Below are 23,990 nucleotides of genomic sequence, written 5' to 3' on the forward strand. Positions count from 1 at the left end.
CTTAAAAGTTGCTTTTTTAGGAGGTAACAGTTTTGAGTCCCTACAGAAAGGGGGAAACAGGCAGGCATTGTCGTGCCCTTTACTCGGTTATTTCTTTTGCAAAAACAGAGTTGTCAAACATGAGAGAATTTTTAAAAATGGAGGGAACAAGGATTTGCCTGGATACTGCATTGCAAAAAATAATAATACAGAGATAAACATGATTTCCACCCCTAACTTTGAGATATTTGCACACTACGTTCACAGTGTAGCGTTTTGCCAAGTTTTGATTATGCTTCTGCTAAGATGTATTATCTTTGGTGTTCAGCCAACGGCGGCTCACAGACTCTCGCTTGTTCAGATAGAGATCCACTTGCCCAACAATCTTATCTCCCTGCAAGAAAAAAAACACCACCCACGGCTGCTGCAAACCTTATGTTGGTCTTATATGGCAGCAATCGCCTGACAGTCACCACTGAAGGCTCCTATCACCTGCAATTTTTTCCTAGGAGGAAAAGCTCTCCCTGAAACTGTGCTACTTTCACATCTACCCATTCTTCTGAACACCAAGTAGTCTTTTATTACGCATGGAAAACTGTAGATTCTTCAGCATATTGTGACCCTATCAATCTTCCACTCCCTTCCTCCTCCTTTCAAATAAACTATATAACCCCAGGAGCAGTTAACCTTTGGTCTGAATTTCTGGGCATATGAAGCAGAAGGGAGGTTGACGTGGCCTTCAGAATTAATTCATTCGCGTACAGTGTGTGTGTGTGTGTGTGTGTGTGGACACACACGTGAGACCCAAGAAGAAAAGGGGCGACAGATCTGGGCGACTGCCCAATTGCTACGTGCTCCAGCACTGCAACAGTTCAGAGGACAAAACGTGTCCCTTTAAAATCTCCATAGGTGCATGAATAAAGGATATATGTGGAAAAATCAAGAGTTGCCGCTACGTCAATATTCCATTCTGACACCAACCTCCAGAAGTGGCTATGAAACTTAAGAAGGCCCCGTAATGAGAAAGAAGGTTCTTTCTATCATATGCGGTGGTCTTGTAGTAAGGTCAACGCTTACTGGGAAATGATATATAATGAAATGAAAAGGATGTTTAAAATAACCTTTGTAAAAAGACCAGAAGCTTTTCCTTCGGGAATTATAGGGACAAAACTGCCCAAAATGTATAGAAACTTATTCATGTATGCTACTACAGCGGCAAGAATGTTACTTGCCCCAAAATGGAAAGAGGCAGAAGTCCCAGTAAAGGAAGAATTGATACAAAAACTTAATGGAATATGCAGAAATGGCGAAACTTACCGGAAGAATAAGAAATCTTTTTATAAAAGAATGGAAATGGTTTGTTGAATATTTACAGATAAATTATAAACAGATAAAAACATTAGCAGGATTATTGTAACAACCTGCGATTTTATAAGAGTATATATATAAAGAAGATGAATAAATGAGCAAATAAAGTTAATTTGGATATGCAAAAGATATTAAATAAAAACAAATTTAAGGAACCACAGAAAGAGGGGGATGGAAGTCAAGTTTTGAAATGTCAAAATGAATGTAAAATTAGTGAAATGTGTAAACTTTAAAACTATAAATTACACACACACACACACACACACACACCCCTAAGAAGACCCCCTGCTTGATCAAACCAAAGTCTTGGACAACCATGAGACGCCCAAATGCAAGACATGAGCGCAATAGCCCTCTCTCACTGTTGCTGCTGGGAAGCGTTTTTTTCTGATCCTGGAGGCAGCATATAGCTGTCACAACAAGTATGTTAAACTGTTGACCCACGTAACTTTATGGGGAGCCAAAGAATGTCACGGTGTGCCTCTTCCCTGCAAAGCCCTGGCCCTGGGTTCTAATTTCTTTACCCTGCAAGGGCACAATGGAACATCATGCAAAGGTGGCACATTATCTGGCCCTGAAGACAAATGGGACAGAAGTAAAGGAAGAGTACAAGAGTCAAGGAACCTGAGGCAAGGACTGGAAACAAAGGCACGACTGGCTGGCAGCAGGCAGCACTGCAGCAGGACTGCAGCAGGCCGAGACAGGCTTTGCAGCGGATGTGGACTTCCAGGAAGGATTTTGAGAAAAATAGCTTAGCGAATTGAACGGGAAAGGCTGTGTTCTTTGCAGTTAGCATTATGGCAACTGTAATTCACACAGGACATGTTTTTACAAGTTTGCAAGGAGGCTCAGAGGAGGCAAGGCAGATGTTTACAAAGAGTGAGGAAAGTGATCTCTGAAGATATGAACTTGCTGACAATTTCACCCTTTGGAACCTGCAGGTTACAAAGGGCATTTAAGGCCTGCTCACAGCTTCAGAGTGTTCCTAGGAGGCAGGAAGAGGAGGAGGAAGAAAGCCTCAGTATTACTTGATTGTGCCATGAGAAACTCTATTGTGCAATTGGAGAATCAATTAAAAAAAACAGCAGCAGCAGCTATCTTCATCAGCAATAAATTTCAGTGAAGGAGAACTTTGTCACGATGAGGCTTGAGGTCAGGAGTTGCTGAATTCAGATTGCACGGCAGTTAAAGAGGGACAAAAAGTGAAGAAACCTGGCTCTTTTCGTTGTTGAAAACCATACAACTTTTCAGGGTGTAAGAGACTGTGCGCACCGATCCCTCTTGCTCTTCTGGCTTCAGGGATAGCCACGCAAAGCCTCTTGTTTTCCTCCTCTAAAAACTAGGTGCATCCTATGGTCGGGTGCGTCTTATAGAGCAAAAAAACAACGGTAGTTGTACCTTGGTTGTTGAATGCCTTGCGACTCAAAAGTTTTGGCTCCCAAACGCCACAAACCCAGAAGTGCGTTTTCCAGTTTGCGAACGTTCTTTGGAACCCAAACATCTGATGCTGCTTCCGCAGTTTCCATTTGAGTGCAGGAAGCTCCTGCACCCAATTGGAAGCCGTGCCTTGGTTTTTGAATGCTTTTAGAAGTCGAACGGACTTCCGGAACGGATTCAATTTGAGAACCAAGGTATGACTGTATTATTATCTAAGGGCTTCTTTTGCAAGCATCTTGAGTTCTCACTGTAAACTCCTGTACATAGAAGAAACTGCCATTTCTTGGCTTGTGGGGAAAGTACCCTCCTGATTAGTCTTAAGTTCAGCGTAACACGCCCCCCCCCCCAACCCTTACCTTCTGCAACATGGCTACATATTTATGACAATCAACTATATTCCCTCCCCGATTCTCCAACTGCAAACTTCCTTTCTACAAAAGTTCTTGGACAACTCAGTCCCTCCCTTGTCAACAGAAAGTATGTCCTTCTCCCAAATTGCTTGGTCTCCCTGTTCATTCTGGCATCTACGGTGGAACCAAAACAGTGTAGTGGTTAAGAGCTGTGGATTAGGGTTTGGGAGACCAGGGTTCAATCCTCACTCACTGAGTGGCCTTGGGCCAGTCACCATTTTTCTCAGCCCAACCTACCTTGCAGGGTTGGGTTGTTTTGAGGATAAAGGGACTGGTGGGGGAGAGGAGAGGACCATGTACTCTGAGCTCCTTGAACGACAGGCAGGATATGAAATAAATATACCGTTTTTTTCTGTCTATAAGACGCACCAGACCACAAGACGCATCTAGTTTTTGGAGGAGGAAAACAAGAAAAAAAATATTCTGAATCTCAGAAGTCAGAACAGCAAGAGGGATCGCTGCGCAGTGAAAGCAGCAATCCCTCTTGCTGTTCTAGCTTCTGTGATAGCTGCACAGTCTGCATTTGCTCCATAAGACGCACACACATTTCCCCTTAATTTTTAGGAGGGAAAAAGTGAGTCTTATGGTGCAAAAAATACGGTATATTGGCAGGCATGGACGGATCAGGATTGGGATGTTTTGAGTCTGGCATGGGGCACATTTTCTCTCCCTCCCCAGCTAGGTGGGGGAGCAGAACAGCTCTCTGGATCGAACAGAAAGATGGTAGCAGTAACAGATTGCTAGGTATGGAGAACAGGCCTTGAAACCTATCCCCATGACATGCACCAGAGGGTAATGGAAAGGGAAAAGAATGGCACTATTGGGCTTCGGTTGCAAGAAGCAAGCTGGAGATTTTGTGAGGGAGCTGCAGCAATCTGCATGACCAAAATGTGCCTGTCATTTAGCTAGTGTAGCAATAAAAGAAGGAACATTTCTCTCCCCATTCCCCAGACCAGTTTTCAAATGATGTGCACCTGATGTTTATATACTGGGTGTGTTTTCTTTCCTGAGTGCTTTGTGTACCCTTCTGCCTACCGGGTAATAAAGTTTGACTGTTCCTTACTTCAATAGCTCCAGGGTTTTGTGATCCAGGGCAAGTCTGGGGTTTCCAGTCAAGTCTAGTTCCTGCAGCTTCGGAGGCAAGTTTTCAGGTAATGTGACTTCAGTCAGCTCATTACAGCTCAGGTCCACACACTGAAGAATTGGAAAGAGAGAGAGAGAAGAGAGAAAACAATGAGTTCTCAGCCTGAATCCTCTGGCCTCGTCCATTTCTGGCTAAGTGGATGAAGTGGCAAGCCATTGTCTGGACTGTACCATGTCAGAAACCACATGTGGGAGGTCACATGATGGAAGACTCCTAGGAGAGCAGGTGTGTGACATTCTCACACAAGAGGCCATGTCTGGATGACCGTGTCACTGAGACGTGAACAAGCTGCACTGTTCTCTCTGCACAAGTGTTAAAACAAGCCTGCAAACCACGGTTTACCACCGCTTCCCACTTTGTCTGAAGCAGAAGCCTTCCGTTAATGAGCAAGTTTGGATATGAAGCCATGGTTTAAAGGTAGTTTCAAACCCTGGCTTGTTTGGGAGCTATTAACCATGGTTTCCCAGTTCTGACAACCGTGGTTTAATGTTGCTTCCTGGCTTGTTTCCCTGGTAACATGAATGGAGAAGTGAAGCAGCTGCATCTGGGTGCAAGAGGCTTATTAAACTATAGAGTGCAACTAGAAGAATCCCTTTTCCCTGACATCTAATTTTCTGTGTGTAAGAACGCTGCCGATTTTCACAAAGGAGCTTTATGTGTGAACCCACACCGGCAGTTTGAAGTAGCACAGCCCAAAAACAGGTTGTTTGAAAGAACTGGGCCAAAGCCTCTCCTCTCCTCTAGGGAGTTACACAGCTGCTGTATCACAAAAGCACCAGGCACCTTTTTATAGACGCCACGACGTAAATTCTTTTGCAATATTTCACAGCATCACAAAACATTGATTAAAAATGTGTGATTTCTGTTCCCCCGACCTTCCAAACTTCACTCATGTTGCAAAACAAGCAGCGATCTGCCTGCTGTCTGTGTTATCAGGGTAATTCTTCTTCTTAATTTGATGGAGCACATCCGTATTAAGCAAGTTTTAATTAAAAGTAATATGAGTACATAGATGGGGCGAAGGAGTCCTCTTAATTTAGAGATAGCTGCTGGTGCCCACCTCTAGCCTGTAATAAAGGGAAGGCTATGCATTTAAAAGTATGTTCAAAAGCTAGTCTGAGTTAAACAAACAAACAAAATTTAAAGCCACAAAGTAAAGGCAATTAATGGCAAAGAGCTGGAACACTGGCAAAGATATTTAACTATTTATTAGGTAGTATATTTATTTGTATTAAATTTGTATATCACCCGTCCCGTCATCCAAAAATCACAGAAATGAGAATACTACCAAGTTGCGGGGGGGAGAGAGAATAAAACAGGGAAATAAGTTATTAATGATAAAATCCTAAAGCCTCTCAAATGAATCCTTTATTCTCTTGCACTGCAGAGATGTGGAATGAATGAATATAGCCAATGCACGTAATTAAAGGCAATGTGACACAAATCCAAAACACACGACATAGCATTCAGAACATGAGTGGGAGAGACACAGCTTAAAAGCCACGTCCGAGCTATTAAATTTTACTTTGTGGTCTTCCAACGTGAACCTTGGGAATGGACAGCATGTGACTCTTGGGAATGACTTTGTGGGTGATCTGGTGTTAAAGGTAAAGGTAAAGGAACCCCTGACCATTAGGTCCAGTCGTGACCAACTCTGGGGTTGCGGCACTCATCTCGCTTTATTGGCCGAGGGAACCGGCGTACAGCTTCCGTGTGGCCAGCATGACTAAGCCGCGTCTGGCGAACCAGAGCAGCTCATGGAAACGCCGTTTACCTTCCCGCTAGAGCGGTACCTATTTATCTACTTGCACTTTGACATGCTTTTGAACTGCTAGGTTGACAGGAGCAGGGACCGAGCAATGGGAGCTCACCCCGTCGCAGGGATTCAAACCGCCGACCTTCTGATCGGCAAGTCCTAGGCTCTGTGGTTTAACCCACAGCGCCACCCGCATCGATCTGGTGTTAGAAGCTGGTAATTCTATGCAGCTAGTTGAAAAGATGGCTTGATCAGTTCGTTGTCATCCCAGACATATCAATGCAAAATACCCCCATTTACACCTCTTCCGCATCTGGCCACAGTGCTGGTATGTTGATAGATTTCCCCAGGGAATCTCTCTGCTTGGGTTCAGACAACACGGAAAACCAACGGTACTCTCTGAAACACTGCAGCGATCACATGACATGCTCACACCTTGACAATTTGGGCACGATGCTGTATTTCCACTGCAGGCTACCTTCAAAATACCTAAAAGGAGCTCTAAAAAACAAAACCTGTACCTTGATTTCACTAAGCTGCATGACCTCTGGGAAGACTTCGATACAATTGGAGTGTGCAATCACAGTATGCATGCGCCGACAGTTCATAATGGTTGTGGGGATAGATTTCAGTTTGTTTCCGCTAACGTCAATTTCTTCCAGCTCTTCAAGTTTGGCCATTTTACTACACACACACACACACACACACACACACACACACACACACACGAGAAAGGGGAGAGAAAGAAAAGAAAATGATAAGAAAATACACATTTTGATTATTAGGAAGTACTCAGAAACTTTATGTTAAAAGCTGTTATTCTGAGATAAAAGGCAATTTCCTCCGAATGAATTGTTGCATGGCAACCTTTCAATGTGTGGCTGGCACAGAGAGCTCAGCAGTCTGAATTAGCATTCGACGGTGGATAAATGCATCCATTCCAGAAGGTGGCAGCAGGTCTACGGGTAGCTGGTGTGGGTCTTGAAGACAGCGGGGTCCATCTTTTGTGCATTCATGGTCTCATTTTAGAGGGTGAGGCTTTGCATTCAACATAGTTGGGTCAGCTCCACTTATCAAAGGGCACTAATCAATGGGCCTCAAAGGGTTTTGGCGAGGGCCCACAAGAAAAGGAAGTGCTGTAAATGCTACAGACATGGGTGGTTTCATGCTGCAGGCAAACTTAATCACAGAACTGGAAATGGCCTTGGGGAATCATCTAGTCAAAATCCCTTGCTCAGTGCAGGACGCAACACAGCTTCTCTGGAAAGATGTCCAGGGTCTGCTTAAATGCCTCAAAGGAGAGCTCATCGCCTCCCAAGGCAGCCTGCCCCACTGTTAAATAGGGTGTAGCAGCAACAAATATCAAATCTAATCCATCTTCCACACGAAAGCCCTTCAGACGTTTGAAGGCAGCTCTCTATCAGATCTGCCACTAATCTTTCCTTCTCCAGGCTAAACAGACATCAGTTCTTTCAACCGTTCCTCACGGGTCCTGGGTTTCAAGAACCCTTGCTTGGAACCTGGGCTGCACTCCTCTGGGGGGGGGGCAGGGGGACAACAACACACCAGTTTGTCAATGTACTTCTTAAAATAGAAACCTTGGAACTAATGTGCTACAAGGAAGAGATGTGAGGTAGAGAGAGGAGGGATGTCACACGTTGCTGATACTCTGGAGCAGCCTTTTTCAACCTGTGGGTCCCCAGATGATGTTGAACTACAACTCCCATCATCCCTAGCTATCAAGGCCAGAGCTCAGGGATGATGGGAGTTGTGGTCCAACAACATCTGGGGACCCACAGGTTTAGAACCACTGCATGCTTGCACATGGGCACAAGTCAGTCCAGCGGGCAAAAATATCAAGCCTCCCTCTTTTGCCCGGTCCTGCAAACTCATCTTCCAGCTTCCTCCTTCCCTGGGGTTTTTGCAAGGTGCCACGAGGCTAGCATCCCCAACATCCTCTCCTCCTCTGATCTGCTACTGCCCGGGGTAAGCAGTGAGCATACCAATCGCCTTGCCTGCCTTTGTGTACACAATACGAAACAGGTCACACTCCTCCCCTCTGTAAACCCCTGATCTATTGGGTCTGACCACCCAGGTTTGCCAAGCACGTGAAATAAATAAAAAATACCGGTATATCCCATCCCTCTCTGCCATTTTACAAAAATGCACATAAAATATACAACACTCAGTAGGGAACCAAAATGCATTTTGCTCCCCAACGAAGACAAAGCTTAACTGCATTTGCTTACGCTGATCCCAAATTAGCCTTTTCCACTCATATTTCTCCATTTGTTTTGGTACCTCTCAGGCTCATGGCACATCAAAGACGTTTGGATGGTAAGCTATTTGGGGCAGAGACCCTGAGCTGCATTTGTGGGTCTTTCTTTCTTTTATGCTAGCTTTTCAAAGCAGCACTGTACACAGGACTTGTGGGAGCAGTCATTGCAACCACCTCCCTCAAGCGTTCTGAAGGCAGTCCCTGGCAATGGTGGCCTCTGCTCCTACCTTGCGGGAAAGCTCTGCAGGCGGTTGTAGGCCATATGCAAGATCTTCAGGTGCGGGTGGCCCGTTAATAAGGGCACGCATTTATCCGTGAGGTGATTGTTGGTCAAATACAGTTCCTGCAAAATGCTGTGGGTCTCTTCCGAAAGAGTGGCTGGAGGCAGCATTTCCAGTTTGTTGGCAGAAGCGTTCAGGTATCTTAAGCTGAAAAACAAAGTACATGGACGTCAAATTCACACTCTTGTCCATTCCGTAATTAATTAAAATATAATAATAATAATAATAATAATAATAATAATAATAATAATAATAGGCACCCCACCCATGCCACTCTTGGCAGCTTCCAGCATATATAAAAACAAAGTAAAACATTGAACCTTAAAAACTTTCCCTATACAGGGCTGCCTTCAGATGTTTCATAAATGTTATATAATTACTCATCTCCTTAACATCTGATGGGAGGGCATTCCACTGGTCACGGAGCCAATACTGAGAAGGCCCTCTGCCTGGTCCCCTGTAGCTTCACTTCTTGCAGTGTGGGAACTGTCAGAAGGCCCTTGGTGCGGGAACTCAGTGTCCGGGCAGAACCATGGGGGTGAAGATGCTCCTTCAGGTATACAGGGCCAGGGCCATTCAGGGTTTTAAAGGTCAGCACCAACACTTTGAACTGTGCTCGGAAACGTACTGGGAGCCAATGTAGGTGTTTCAGGACTGGTGTTGTGTGGTCTCGGCGGCTGTTCCCGGTCACCAGTCTAGCTTCTGTATTAATTGTAGTTTCCGGGTCACCTTCTAAGGTAGCCCCACGTAGAGTGCATAGCAGTAGTCCAAGTGAGAGATAACCAGTGCATGTACCACTCTGGCAAGACAGGTAAGGTCTCAGCAGGCATACCAGGTGGAGCTGGTAGACAGCCACCCTGGACATGGAATTAACCTGTGACTTCATGGACAGCTATGAGTCCAAAATGACTCCCAGGCTGCACACCTGCTCCTTCAGGGGCACAGTTGCGTCATTCAGGACCAGGGAGTCCCCCAAACCCACCCGCCCCCTGTCCCCCGAAAATAGTACTTCTGTCTTGTCAGGATTCAACTTTAATCCATTAGCCACCATCTACCCTCCAACCACCTCCAGACACTCACACAAAAAGTGGCATATGCAGAGAAGAGAATAAGCACTTGAGCCACCACAGAAATGACAAAGGATGACCAAATCGGCCAGGAGTTACAGATGAACCCAAAGCCCTTAGTTGTTATTGTCACCGGGTAGAATTTTCTGTATCAAAATAATGCACTGTGGCATGGGAAACAGTGAAAGTACCCCACAAGTAGGAACTAGCATGTGAGGTTTGCACACACATTGCGCTACATGAACAAAATGGTTAGAAGAAGAAGAAGAAGAAGAAGAAGAAGAAGAAGAAGAAGAAGAAGAAGAAGAAGAGGAGTAGTAGGAGGAGGAGTTTGGATTTGATATACTGCTTTATCACTACCCAAAGGAGTCTCAAAGCGGCTAATATTCTCCTTTCCCTTCCTCCCCCACAACAAACACTCTGTGAGGTGAGTGGGGCTGAGAGACTTCAGAGAAGTGTGACTGGCCCAGGGTCACCCAGCAGCTGCATGTGGAGGAGCGGGGAAGCGAACCTGGTTCACCAGATCACGAGTCCACTGCTCTTAACCACTACACCACACTGGCTTTCTGGGAAGCCATAGTGACTGTTATCCAGCAAACATGCTGGGCAGAGGAGGAATGGTGAAGACCGCCACCCCAACCTGACCCTTCCGGAGAAGAAGACAGTTCAAAATTACAACAGGGGTTTGAGGGAGGTCACAGCTAAGAGGCAAATGAGGGGAAAAGTTGGTAAATAATGGGAGAGGAGGAGGAAGCAGCACCAGGGGACAACAGCTGACAGACACGCATGAGGAAGAGGGAGAGATGGAGCACTTGGAGCACTCGGGACATTATTCCAAGAGGCTGGATTCCCAAGCCTCTCTCTGTGTGAACATTGAATAAAAAAGCAGATGGTAAGGACTTTTCCTTGTCTTATCCTTTCCTGGCAACCTGCCGTGGGGGTTGCTTCCTCTACTGCCTGACAGATGGGTGAGGTATAAGTAAGAAAATTATTATTATTATTATTATTATTATTATTATTATTATTATTATTATTAGTTAATAGGACGTCCCCATTTTCACTGGAGAAATACATGCTGGAGGGTATGGGCATCTAATCCACAGAATGAAAGCTTGAAAACAAGTGGGCACAGGATTCATTGCAATGGCATAATAATAATAATAATAATAATAATAATAATAATAATAATATACTGCCCTATACCTATAGGTCTCAGGGCAGTTCACAAGAAGCCCAGGAGAGAGAGAAAGATGGTACTTTAAAGCATTCAGTAAGTATAGAAAGTGTCTCTCCCACATCATCCCAAACTTCCTCTCTTATTATTCTAAAACTGACGATTATGCCAGGTTTTCTGTGTTTTTTAAAAGCACCGTGATATCACAAACAGAACTATTCTCACAAATGCCATCCCATTTATTTCAAGTACATAGTTGGGGTTATCTTGGTACAACATACAGATCATTTTTGCTGGGAGCAAGAGCAGCTCTCCTGCTTGTAGTGAACAGATTCCCTGAGGTATTTCGCGGGCGGTGTGCCAGTTCTGTTTGAATTCCAAGAAAACTGGCTGTAGTGAGAGAGAGAGTGTGTGTGTGTGTGTGTGTGTGTGTGTGCACGCAGGCACGCTTTAGTTTTAAAATTCTTAGCTGTCATGGCTGCAAGGTCACAAACAATTAAATCAAAATTTAAAAGGAAACAGAAACAAATGCAAAACCATTTGTTCTTGCGACAAGCAAGTTTGCTCCCTCACCCCTTCTCCTCCTCTCTGGCCCAAAAGTTCCCCATATTTAAAGAGAACAAGTAGTTCGACAGAAGAATATTGTGGAATAGGTGCCGATCTATTTCCACAGGCCTGTCATTCTCCAGGGTCAGGAAGAATTTTGGGCTTTGTGGAAGAGCTTCAGGTTACACAATCCGGTATGACAAAAGAAACTGGCACAGTGTGAATGTTAAGCCCCAAAGTGGGTCATGTGAATCAGCTCAGAGGGGTAACTATACTTCTAAGTGTGGTTTTCATATTCTTTTGAGAAGTGAGGGTAGTCTCTTTCAATGCAATGTCACCTCCGAGACTGCGAGTGGAAACGAAATACTGGCATGGGGGTGAAGGAGGAGGGTCATTGCTGTTTCCCTCAAGCAATTTCAAAGCCGAAATTTTGCTATTATTACCCTGGACTGGTGGGAAGGGGGGGGATGGAGACCTTTCTTTCTTTCTTTCTTTCTTTCTTTCTTTCTTTCTTTCTTTAGCACAAGTGAGAGATAGACAAAAGCTGCTCTGGAGAAGAGATGGGAGGCAAGCAAGGCTCAGTGCTGCTTTTACAAATTTGCATTATTTTATGTATCTATCGTTCTACCTATGTCCTACAACACTGGCCACTGGCCAAACATGCACATAGCTGTCAACTTACAGATTTGAAAATAAGGGATCAGCAGCCAAAATAAGGGATCAACAATTACTTTGATAAAATACATATTTTGTTGCGTGCAAATGGCTTTAGATACCTATTAGGTCCATAAATTACCATATAGCATATATTCAACACAAAAAACAGCAACAATTTGTTGTTGACAAAGGACAGCTGGACATAGAAAGGGCCCCATTACCTTCAGTAGCTTATTTAAGGGACATCATCAATAAGGGACAGCAGCGGGACATGGCGCTGGGATAAGGGACTGTCCCGCCAAATAAGGGACGCTTGACAGCTATGAACATGCAGGCAAGCTGCAAGATCCATTTCCTGTCAGTCAATCAATCAACCAACCAACCAATCAATCAATCAATCAATCAATCAATCCTGGGCCTGTGTGAAGCTGTGGCCAAGCCAAACGCTGTTGGTGAATGTTGTTGCCGTCCCACAACAATGCCTGATCTGGTGGTAAGCGTCATTACACTACAGATGAAACATGTATGAATGATTTCCCCCCCAATTTTTTCTTCTTTCTTTATGCTTCCACTGTCCTCTTATTTTTGTTCAATGCCCTCCCCCTCCCCATTGCACCCATGGCTACTACCACCCCCTGGATCCACCCCCAAGGGGCAGTATCACCCACTTTGAGAAACACTGATCTAATCCAACTCCCTGTAATGCAGCTGTCCCTTGAGGGGATCAAACCTGAAAACCTTGAGGTTATCAGCACCATGCTCTAAGCAACTGAGCCGTCCAGAATAGCAGCATTTTGGTCAGAACTTAAATTAAGTCGTGCTCTACAAGCAGAGAGGAAAGAGGGCTTGATGAAACAGTAACCGTTTTCTTATCAGAGAAAGGACAACCACACGAAATCCTGAAATTTATTAATCTGACAATTAAGAAATCCAGTATTCTCTCTCCCCCCCCGCCCCCCAGCCTGTTGAAACTTGCCTTCTGCAGCAAAGAAAAGGCCAGACACACGACTGCGACGTCACGTGGACCTCTGCAGAGGGCTTTTGTGTGTGAGAGAGTGTGTTATAAAAGCCTTTCCATTAAAAATAAAATTGTCCAGGAGCTCAAGAGAACCGAAAGTAGGTTAGGTCTACACATTCCAGAGAAGTCATTCTCACAGGAAAAAAACAAGGCTTAATCATCAGGACCATTCATTATTTAGCGAGAGCTGTGAGCCTTCCTAGCGGGGCAGGGGAGGTGGGATTGAAATTTATGAGGTTATGAAAATGGGCAGAAGCCACTTGACTTAATCCTTCCATCTAGTAATCAAAACACATTACACGTCCATTCACAAACAACCGGGGGGAGGGGGGGAGAGAGAGAGAACTACCCAACTGTAAAACAAGGCAGAAAGTGACAAGAAATAACATTGGGGAATGAAATGCTATATTTTTCCAATACAAAAACAACAATATAAAACAATAAAACATAAAATATAAATATAAAAATATATAAAAATAACAAATAAGTATAAAAAACAACAGAGAGTCACAAATATGCCCGAGAGCACCTCATGATTTAAACCAGGCTTCGTCAACCTCGGCCCTCCAGAGGTTTTTGGCCTACAACTCCCATGATCCTTAGATAGCAGGACCAGTGGGTCAGGGATGATGGGAATTGTAGTCCCAAACCATCTGGAGGGCCGAGGTTGAGGAAGCCTGCTTTAAACAGCAGCTTCCAGGAACCTCACTAGGGACTAGTGTTCTGAAAAGATACTCCAATTCTAAACGATGTGCGTCTTTCCCCATGTAGCTATTTTGAATGGAGGGCCAACCACTCAATATCTTGGGTAATTGGGCCAAGATATACTCTTGTATCTAAGGGCAAGAGTCCTTCCATGCAGGTTCTTTCACAGCCCTTTCCAGGGGGTCGTTCGCAAACAAACACACAACCTTAATCTCACGTGAGCGGGAACAGGGCAACCTTGGCTGCTTTCTGCCCTTGTTGTAGGAGGGAAGTGTGTTTAGAATAGTGCATGAACCGGGTTCTAGATTACACCAAGAGCCTATGGGTGCACCTCACTTCAGCTTTTACAGTACGAGGGGGAGAATATCCAAAAATGACAGTTGACTTCAAAATCGTGGTGCGTAGATCTATAGAACAGTCAAGACCCCAGCTGCTGCCCCTCACATGACAAACCTTTTTAGGCCATGAGGCACAACAGGGAACATGCATGCATGAATCTGCTCTAAGGAGGATTTCTTTTGAAGGTATAAGCCAGGGTTTCCCAAACTTGGGTCTCCAGCTGTTGTTGGACTACAACTCCCATGATCCCTAGCTAGCAGGACCAGCGGTCTGGGATGATGGGAAATGTAGTCCGAAAACAGCTGGAGACCCAAGTTTGGGAAACCCTGGTACAGGCAGAAACAGTCAGTGTCTTCCCTTAGGTTATGTACATCCAAGTGGAAACAGATAGCCTCCAAAACATCCTAGTTTGATTTAGGAAGCTAGCAAAATAATTCTCAAAACAGTATTATGTATCTCCTGTCACAGCAGGCCTACCAGCTTGCAAGACCCAATTCATTCAACAAGGCCATTAGACCATTTCATGGGAATCTGTAAGACACCAGGCCATTGCTTGTGCAGAAAAGCCCCAGCATTCTGGGAGGCAAATCCACTACCTTAAAGAATTCACTCTATGTGCCTGCTATAGACATATACATAACCTCTCTATTTTTATAAAGCTACACAATGTGGGAAGCTTCTGCACTGGGCTGGTCTAGGACCTTTACGTTTAGAAGTGAACCTCATTGCAGCTGAATGTTTTGTGTGTGTGTGCGCGCGCACACACACACACTATGGGCCAATATTTCCAGGCTGCAAATACAAACCACCAAGTACCTACCCTCCAAAATGGAGGTACGCACTGAGCCTGCCGCACACTCACGTACGCACACACTGTTTGATGTCAACTCACCCAAAGGGATACAAGCGAAAGCTTGAAGTGACAGGCAACACACAAAACATCAAACAAACAGAGGAACGCGTAGGAGGAATCACGCCGGCTTTTATTTTTAGCCCTTGTAGCCAAGACCAAATAAACGCAAAAGACACTGGAAATGCCCCGGAAATGCCACAGGTTTGCACATTTCCTTTGGCAACTGATACATTTGCAGTCTTGCAACGATTCAGCTTTACAACCAACTTTGTCCAAGTGAGGAAAGCCTAAGAGATTTAGGACCAGACGCAAATATTAGCGTTTCCAAATCTCTCAATCATGGTGGGGTGATCAGGAGACGTTAAGACTCCACAAAGCCAACGATTTGCTGGAGGATGCCCATTGAGTCTTCCAGCCAAATATACCTACACTAGCTTTCAACAATGCACTCGGTATCTGATCCCTTGATCTGAAAAAAAAAGCAAGCAGCTTAGAGGAGAAGCAGAGTGGAAAGAATAGTAAGAATACGATCGTTATTTTCTAGAAGGAACAACGTGAGCAACCGTGAATTGCGAGGATGCAGGTGCAAGGATGAAGGTTAAAGGCACATTTCTGGTAATCCCTACCACCCAGAGGAATTCTCCATTTTCACGGTGCCATCTGCTACCCGCTAACCCAATTGATTATCTGTCGCTCCCCACTGAGTCTAGTTCGGTCAAATTAAGTTCTCCTTCCTAGCACGGATGATGTCTCTGGCCAAATGACTAAGACCAACCTGAACACATTCCAGTGCCTTTGAGAGTAAGCACTCGGAAGAAAATTACTGTATTTTTTGCTCTATAAGACTCACTTTTTTCCTCCTAAAAAGTAAGGGGAAATGTGTGTGCGTCTTATGGAGCAAATGCAGGCTGCACAGCTATCCCAGAAGCCAGAAGACCAAGAGGGATTGCTGCTTTCACTGTGCAGCGATCCCTCTTGCTGTTCTGGCTTCTGAGATTCAGAATATTTTTTTTCTTGTTTTCCTCCTCCGAAAACTAGGTGCGTCTTGTGGTCTGGTGCGTCTTATAGAGCGAAAAATACGGTATTTATCCATGTTGGGGTGAAGCATCTTAAAGAGGACCACACAAAGATTATGGTTGCCATGGGACTGCGGCTGGGAATGATGGAGATGAACACTAAGACACACTGTCTTAGCGGTGAAACATTTGTGTATGTGTCAAAGACTATTGTGGGCCTTTACGTCTTTAACAGGGTGGGGTGGGGACACCAAAGAACAGGTTCCAAATTGGGAGGCATTTTTAAAAGTCAGACATTAAAACAAGCGACACTAGAGATATATTCCAAGTGACAGACACAGAGAGACATGAAAATTTCATAAGGCAAGAACAGAGGGAGATGTTGCAATTACGCTACCTTGAGTGTAGCCTGTGACAGGCGGCAAGACATTTAGGAGCTATAAATATTGGCCCGATTAAAATCCAACCACCACTGCCGCCACCCCCCTCCTTTGCAGCCCCAGTAAAAAGAAGGCTGGAAGATGGAAAAGTTAAGATAAAAAAAAAACCTGTATGATAAATCCATATGCTCCATACAGCCTGCCACTTGGGGCAGGCATTTGTGTGCCATATCAAGTTTGGCCCTGTAGTCTGCTGGTTATTTAAACAAAAATCTTCTCTGGTGTATGGACCGTTAATAATGTGCCCACAGGTACTCAGGGGTACATGATGGGTGGGATCCAAAGTCAGCACAGAACGATGCAACGTGGTTGCTGACAGGAGTGAGGCCCTGTTAGCACATATCACCTCTTCTTAGAAATCAGCACTCCTTGCCGATTTGTTAGCGGGCCAAGTTCAAGGTGTTACTATTGGTATGGAAACCTTAATAGCTTGGGACCAGTTTGCTTTTGGGGTCAACCTTGCCCCATTTCTGCCCACTTGATCACTCTGAGCTATAGAGCTGGCATTGTTACCACGGGTGCCATAGTTGTAAGAAATCAATCTTTTAATGTGGCAGTACCCTGACAACAGGGAGGCAACTTCCCACCATTTGGCATCTGCTTAAAACCTGCTTAGGGACACAGGTGGCGCTGTGGGTTAAACCACAGAGCCTACGACTTGCCAATCAGTAGGTTGACGGTTCGAATCCCCGCGACGGGGTGAGCTCCTGTTGCTCGGTCCCTGCTCCTGCCAACCTAGCAGTTCGAAAGCACGTCAAACTGCTCTGGCGGGAAGGTAAACGGCATTTCCGTGCGCTGCTCTGGTTCGCCAGAAGCGGCTTAGTCATGCTGGCCACATGACCCGGAAGCTGTACGCCGGCTCCCTCGGCCAATAAAGCGAGATGAGCGCCGCAACCCCAGAGTCGGCCACGACTGGACCTAATGGTCTGGGGTCCCTTTATCTTTACTTTTTAAAAACGTTTTAGTTTAGGCAAGCCTATCTAGACGCATAGATGTTGGTGCATTTTAATCCTTTTTTTAAAAAAAATGCAAATTTTAATTACGTGTAAATGTTTTTAGTGATCATTTTATAGCAATCAAGCAGAATGTACATTTTGTTAAATAAATAAATGCTAGGTCAGAGTACACCCTTTGCAATTAATAGACAGGCTATACTACTCCGAGTATAATAGACTAGCCAATACTCAGAGAATTAATAGACTAGCTATACAGTACTACTCTGAGTACAGTGGTACCTCGGTTTTCGGAAGCCTCCATTGCCGAACGGTTCGGTTTTTGAACACTGAAAACCCGGAAGTAAATGCTTTCATTTTTCGAACGCGCCTCAGAAGTCTAACAGCTTCCGCTGTGTATATTTTCCTTTTTTTTCCACAATTTTCTCTACTGAATTGGCAGACCGCCCTTTGCGCCTCGGTTTTCGAATGTTCCGGAAGTGGAACAGTCTTCTGGAACGGATTACCTTCGAAAACCAAGGTACCACTGTATAAGTTAGTTGGTCCCCCAAAACACTGGGCTTGAATATGTGTCCTCTGATCCACAAACGCCTGATCTGTCACAAGAAGAGGAGGAGGAGTTTGGATTTGATATCCCGCCTTTCACTCCCTTTAAGGAGTCTCAAAGCGGCTAACATTCTCCTTTCCCTTCCTCCCCCACAACAAACACTCTGTGAGGTGAGTGGGGCTGAGAGACTTCAGAGAAGTGTGACTGGCCCAGGGTCACCCAGCAGCTGCATGTGGAGGAACGGAGACGGGAGACGCGAACCCGGTCCCCCAGATTAGGAGTCTACTGCTCTTAACCACTACACCACACTGTTCTTTTCAATCTAGACAAACATTGTAGGTCCCTCCACTGAGTTGTGCTTTCTTCACATTTCGTTTTTTGCTAACAGAAGCATGTACTGCTCTCATTCCAGCATGGTTGGCAAAGAAGAAGAAAAATAATAATGTACCAACTGGATTTCTGTCATTCCTTTGAAATCTCAGAAGATGAGTCCCAGTCTCAAAAACCAAGGGGCTGAGGGCTCCTGATGTTCTCTCTTAGATCACTGATAAGGGAGATCATAATTTTCATCAAGGATGTGGCATGAGCCCTGCGGATCTCCAGATGACAATATGTAGTCAAAGAGACTGTGTGACCAAAACAAAACCTGAAGATTCCCATGCATGCTTTGAAACCCGGGGTCAGGGGCATGCTGGGAATGGATCATAATCCCTGGACTCCCAGCTTGCTTTTCATCTTTTCAAGGCCATTTGAAGAACCTGAGCTAGGACACAAAAATATCTATTTTTGCTTTTTTGAGAGGAATAGTCTGCTCCCACTTTCAGCAGTCTCCACTCCCTTCACCGCCCCCAAAGGAAGAAAAAATCCAATGGACCTCCACCCAGTAACATGAACCACCTTTGACCAAGATTCCTGGCAGTGTTCAAAAATTAAAAGCCAAACCTGTATCCTCACAGCCAAGGGCAACAGGTCCAAGAATTAAGACACTCCGCAAGAAACAAAACTCAAAATGTACTGACCCTAGGGAGAAGAAGTGCTGGTATTCCGAACACACTCTGTTGCAATGCATGATCGGTGGAAACTTTCAAGTTTAACTTCAAGGAAGGAAAACTCGTTCTCTCTTGAAGAAAACCAGCCAATGAAAAGCTACTGTGCATTATTACTTTTGCATTTCAGTTCAGAGTTAGTTTTACACACACAAAAGGTTTGTTGAGACACGTTTGAAATGCTTTGAAACAATATATTTCATTTAAACAAAAACAAAAACCAGCTAGTACACCCCCTTCTAAACCTTGGAACCACAAGAAGAATTTCAATTTGAATGGATTAGAAAGAGCATCTGCTCCCTTCACAGATGGCTCTCAGATCGAAAGGAAAGGTAACCTTATGTGGAATCAGAAGACTGGTCACTCTGGAGCGCCATTATTTTAGGGCTGTAAACTATGACTTCAGAAAATGGGGTGGGTAGAGGGGGAAAAAGAAGGAAGCGGTAAGCTCATCAACTAATTATGTGACCAAGACAGATTGAGAATGCCAAACAGCTTGGAAATTCTCATCGCCTCAACACTTGAGAAATTTGCAATAGGATTTCAACTGAATGGGCAGTCACACAAAATTTGCTGGATTGTAAATAGAGGCAGAGAGGAGATACCGAAAGAAGGTAGGGGAGGCCACACAAACGCACACACCGCGTTTGCTTTCGGCTTACCTGTCAGCTTTCAACAGCAAATTAGATGGCAGCTCTGTAAGCAGGTTGTGTTGCACGTCCAAGACCTCGACATGCGTCCGTTCGATCCTCTCTGGTAGCCTGGCTAATTGATTGTGTCCTGCGAGCAACTTCCGCAAGCTGATATTGCAAAATAACCTGGGGGTGTGGGGGTGTGGAGAAAGGAACAAACAGTAAATGATACAATACCAATACATGTGGTACAGTCCTCTCAGGACCTCTTCATGGACCAGAAGCCTAGGCACAGAATCCACTTTCTGGTTAAACTAACCACGGTGTGTCATAACACTCGAACAAGAAATGATTAGTTTAAACTATGGTTTCCTGAAACACAATGGCCTGGTTCAGATGTAACATTAAACCGTGGTTTAGCATTACAGAAAGCAGCCTCAGGCCTGAACAATTCCCCCTCCTCTCCCTTCCTTGCAACAACGCCAGAAGTGAGAGAAAGCATTTGCTTTGTCATTGTGTCTGAACTAGGCCGAATGTGGCTAGTTTAAACTATTGTTTCTTGAAATAATTCAAAACCTTAGTTATTGATCTGAGTTTGTTCTGAAACTTAAAAACACTTTAGGCACACCCGTCAGGATATAATACTGTAGTCAAGAGAGCTAGGCTTTGGCTCTCTTCTGAACATACTCTGTGAGGAAACCATAGTTTGTGGCTGTGTGATGTGCGAAACACTTCTCATACACAACCCCTGAGCAGTGCCATTGTTTGAAAGTGCTGTTTGGTCAAAGTTTCTTTCTTTGTGGGGGGGGAACCACCCAAGGAGAATCAGTTCCTAAAATATTGCTCATCCAATATTTCCCCTCAACCAAAAATGACTCAACATCTTCTCATATTCTTCCTCTCCTCTTCCAAATTCTTCCCCTCCCCTCCTTCCCTCCCCCTTTTTAATACTAGACTAACGTAAAGCTTCCTTCCAGTTCTACAGGGAATGAAATTTATCTAATCCGCTTTACTGTCTTGAGCTTTTTACATGCCAGGGGCGGCCAACCGTTCTGTTTCCACATAGAGAAGGGGGAGGGAGATAAAGAGAGAGATGCTTTATAAGACACATTAACAGGCAATGTGGCTTCTGAAAAGCCAATTGAACTCAACAAATTTAAAGCTGGAAATCGAAACCACACCATGAATCTGCATTTTTTAAAGTTCTCAAGCTCCGATTTTGAATCAGGTGGTCTTTTGAGGGGTGGGGAGGGATATATCTTGCTGAAGATGGGAGATTATTCTCGTCTGCCACCTGCCTTGTTCTCCCTGTGGCTGCATCTGTACGTTTTAATCAGAAGGCGCCCATGCCCCACAGTTGACCCTTCTTTCAATCAAAGATTCGCAAATTACTCAGCACTGCAGATGCCTCCTCCTGCCAGAAAAGACACACACACACCCCAAGCCCTCCTCCCCACCAAAACCCATGCCTTTTCGCTCTTCTCCCTTACAAATCGAATCCACCCACTGTCATCATCAGGCCATCATACAGGTCGCCGGGGCCATCGTGCCAAAGCAATCAACAAAAGACTTTGTTTTCCCTTGGTGGCTGCTGTCAGATAATCTGTGCAAGTGCCATCATTCGCAGTTATCTCAGGATGACGACTGGGCTGCATCGCACAGCTGAGGACGTAAGTCAACAACCTCCACTTCACTTGTTAAAGAGAGCACCCGAGTGGGTGTGGTTGCTAAGTTTGTTGCTCCCTCTCACTTTCTCTTGGTAGCGTGCCCAATCTAGCACTGAAACAAACGTTTGTGCGCTTTCCCTTTTAATGAACTGTTGGGAATTTGCTGGAGCTTAACTTGAAGGAGGGGGTTCTCTCTCTTGCCTGCAGAGTTGTCAACAGCATAAACTTTAGTCATTGGGGGGGGGGGATGGCAGGCATCAAAACTATAGGAGCCTGTTGTTAAGCTGCAGAGAAGACCGCTTTATGAATCAGCTCTTTATGGAGCAAGGGGACAAGGCTGCTGCTATGCTCACGCCTGCAATTCAAGACCTTCATCAATAAAGTATATAAAAATCAAGAAGCCTTGTTTAACGCTCGCAGGAGGCATTAAAAAAAGATGACTATGACTGCACCCCAAAGTGTGTATAACTTCGCTCTTACACTTTTGTGCTTTGTAGATCTGTGGAGAGGGACTACAGTTCATTGGAAGAACACACGCTTCCCATGAAGAACTTTTCGGGTTCAATCTCTGCCTTCCTAGCAGATGATGAGGAAGACTTCTCCTGCCTGAGACCCTGGAGCTGCTGCCCATCGGAGGATACGTGGGCAAGATGGACCAGTGGCCGGCCTTCTGCATAAGGCAGCTTCACATGCTGAGATCAAAATAGTATCTGCTATTCTAGTAAGCAGAAATTATTCAGAACTGCCCAAGCAGTCACACACTAATGCTTAGTCAACTCTGCATGTATTCTGCATTTTTTCCCTCTTTTACAATCATTGTGCGAATGAACCAAGAGCATAGTACTCAACTCACTACTCCAAGTTTATTTTGCTTGGTTAACAAGGACAGCTCTTACCCCTTAGAAAAAGTCTTGGAAGCATGTGAGAGCAATAGCTGGTGAAAACTCGGACGCCCAGGGAAGTGGAAGCAGTTAGTGTTCTTTTTTTGACCAACAGAAACATAACAAATTGCATAAACTATGCCAGCCTTCCCTAAGCTAGTCGCTGGACTCCTAGCTCCAATCATCATCATCATCACCATTCTGTATTAGATTTGTAAACATTCCTGGCCATTGGTCATGCTGATGGGAGCTGGACTTTGACAGCATCTGGAAGTCACCAGTTTGGGGAAGCCGGGTCTAAGCAAATGTATGCAGAGATGCTGGGCCAGCTATAAAATAAAAATGGTCCCTGAACTTTAAAACTGTGGTTTTAGATCATTCAAAGTCCTTCCAGTTCAAGCAACTGCTGCCACAGTCATAACAAAAACCACCAAAGAGAGCGAAGTGTTCTTACACACTGGAAACCTTACCAAGATAACATTAGCTGCACTCCTTAGTGATTATAAGTGATAATCCAAAACATTTAAACAATACCATACCCCCCCCCCCGCAAGGCCTTTAACCTAATTCTTCCCATCTTGCCTTTTTCAGCCTTGAATCCACATTTTCCTCTCTAAAAACCATTATTTTCTCATCTCTACTTTTTCAACATGTTTACACACGAAGCGCTTTGGTACTAAATCCTCTGTGTGGTGACTAGCTGTCTTTATTGCTCCATCTGCCATCCAATCCTTTTTTTAAAACATTGTTAGGTGTTACGAGCTGGGCGATATCTGGTTTTCAGCTTTATGGCTAAACATCGTGATAATACTGATATATCACAATGTCAGAAATAAAGATAGAGCTATGCAGAAACACTGGCTAGCTTCACTGTTTTCCCCACGGTATGATTTTTGCATAGCACGCACACACACATTTTGATTCACAATCTATTGCCTGCTTATAAACTATGAAACTGATGTCACAATATGGACTTCAAACAGGTTTGATGATATTACCGCTATATCGCCCAGGCCTATTAGGTGTGTGTTTGTTTGTTTGTTTGTTTGTTTGTTTGTTTGTTTGTTTGGTGGAGGTGTGGCAGAGATTCTGTTTATGCCATGTAGCCACAGGGCAGGTTCCTAGGAAACTGCCTCATACCAGGTGAGACTATTTGCTTATCTAGTTCAGTTGTGTCGAAACCAAATAGCAGTGATTTCATGGCTTTGAATCCCTCCTAGCCCTACCAGAAGATTCTGCAGATCCTCTACCATTAAGCCATGGTCCCTTATTCCATTCACACCCTTGAGATTCGAAAGGTTTTTGACTACTGAGAAGAACAACTTTAACATTTATTGAAGAAGCCAGGCATCACGATGTTGAACAGCATTAGAAGGTCTGTCTATAAATTAAAGGAGTTGGGTGTTTTGTTTTTGTCCGGATTAAAGAGGAGGAGGAGGAAGAGGAGGAGGTGAAGAAGAAGAAGAAGAAGAAGAAGAAGAAGAAGAAGAAGAAGAAGAAGAGAGGCTATGTTGCAGCTTACAACACAATAGCACCCTGTGAGGTTGAAAAACATCAAACAGAAGGCAAAAACAAAATACCCGTCCATCTGTAACCGAAACAAGCTAAACACTGACTCCACAATTGTTTCTGAATTGTGCGTCCTGTTCCTACTTGTGTAACTATGTCTGCAAGACTCACCGGGCAGGCAGTTCACATATTTGATTGTGGCCCAGATCCAGAACTTCCAGCTTCCTGCTATCGCAGACCCATTCAGGGAGGCTCTCAAGGTGGTTTCTGCACAAGGGAGGCAACAA

At 44.6% G+C, this 23,990-nt stretch overlaps 1 protein-coding gene across 4 annotated transcripts in view; it reads right to left on the reverse strand.

Annotated features, from left to right (window-relative positions):
- Positions 1–23,990, reverse strand: part of PHLPP1 (PH domain and leucine rich repeat protein phosphatase 1) — a 164,314-nt gene that overhangs the window by 19,252 nt on the left and 121,072 nt on the right. For all 4 annotated transcript variants that reach the window (XR_014566282.1, XR_014566283.1, XR_014566284.1 and 1 more), the window contains exons 9-13: positions 23,875–23,970; positions 19,677–19,832; positions 8,600–8,800; positions 6,616–6,778; positions 4,258–4,388 (exon numbers count right to left, since the gene is read on the reverse strand). Coding sequence is in view for 1 of the 4 variants with exons in the window: in XM_083747121.1 (XP_083603247.1) it covers positions 4,258–4,388; positions 6,616–6,778; positions 8,600–8,800; positions 19,677–19,832; positions 23,875–23,970 (747 nt within the window). In the remaining 3 variants the exon portion in view is untranslated. The remainder of the gene's footprint in view (positions 1–4,257; positions 4,389–6,615; positions 6,779–8,599; positions 8,801–19,676; positions 19,833–23,874; positions 23,971–23,990) is intronic.

Source organism: Podarcis gaigeae (assembly GCF_964106915.1).
Source record: "Podarcis gaigeae genome assembly, chromosome: 7".
NCBI lineage: Eukaryota > Metazoa > Chordata > Lepidosauria > Squamata > Lacertidae > Podarcis > Podarcis gaigeae.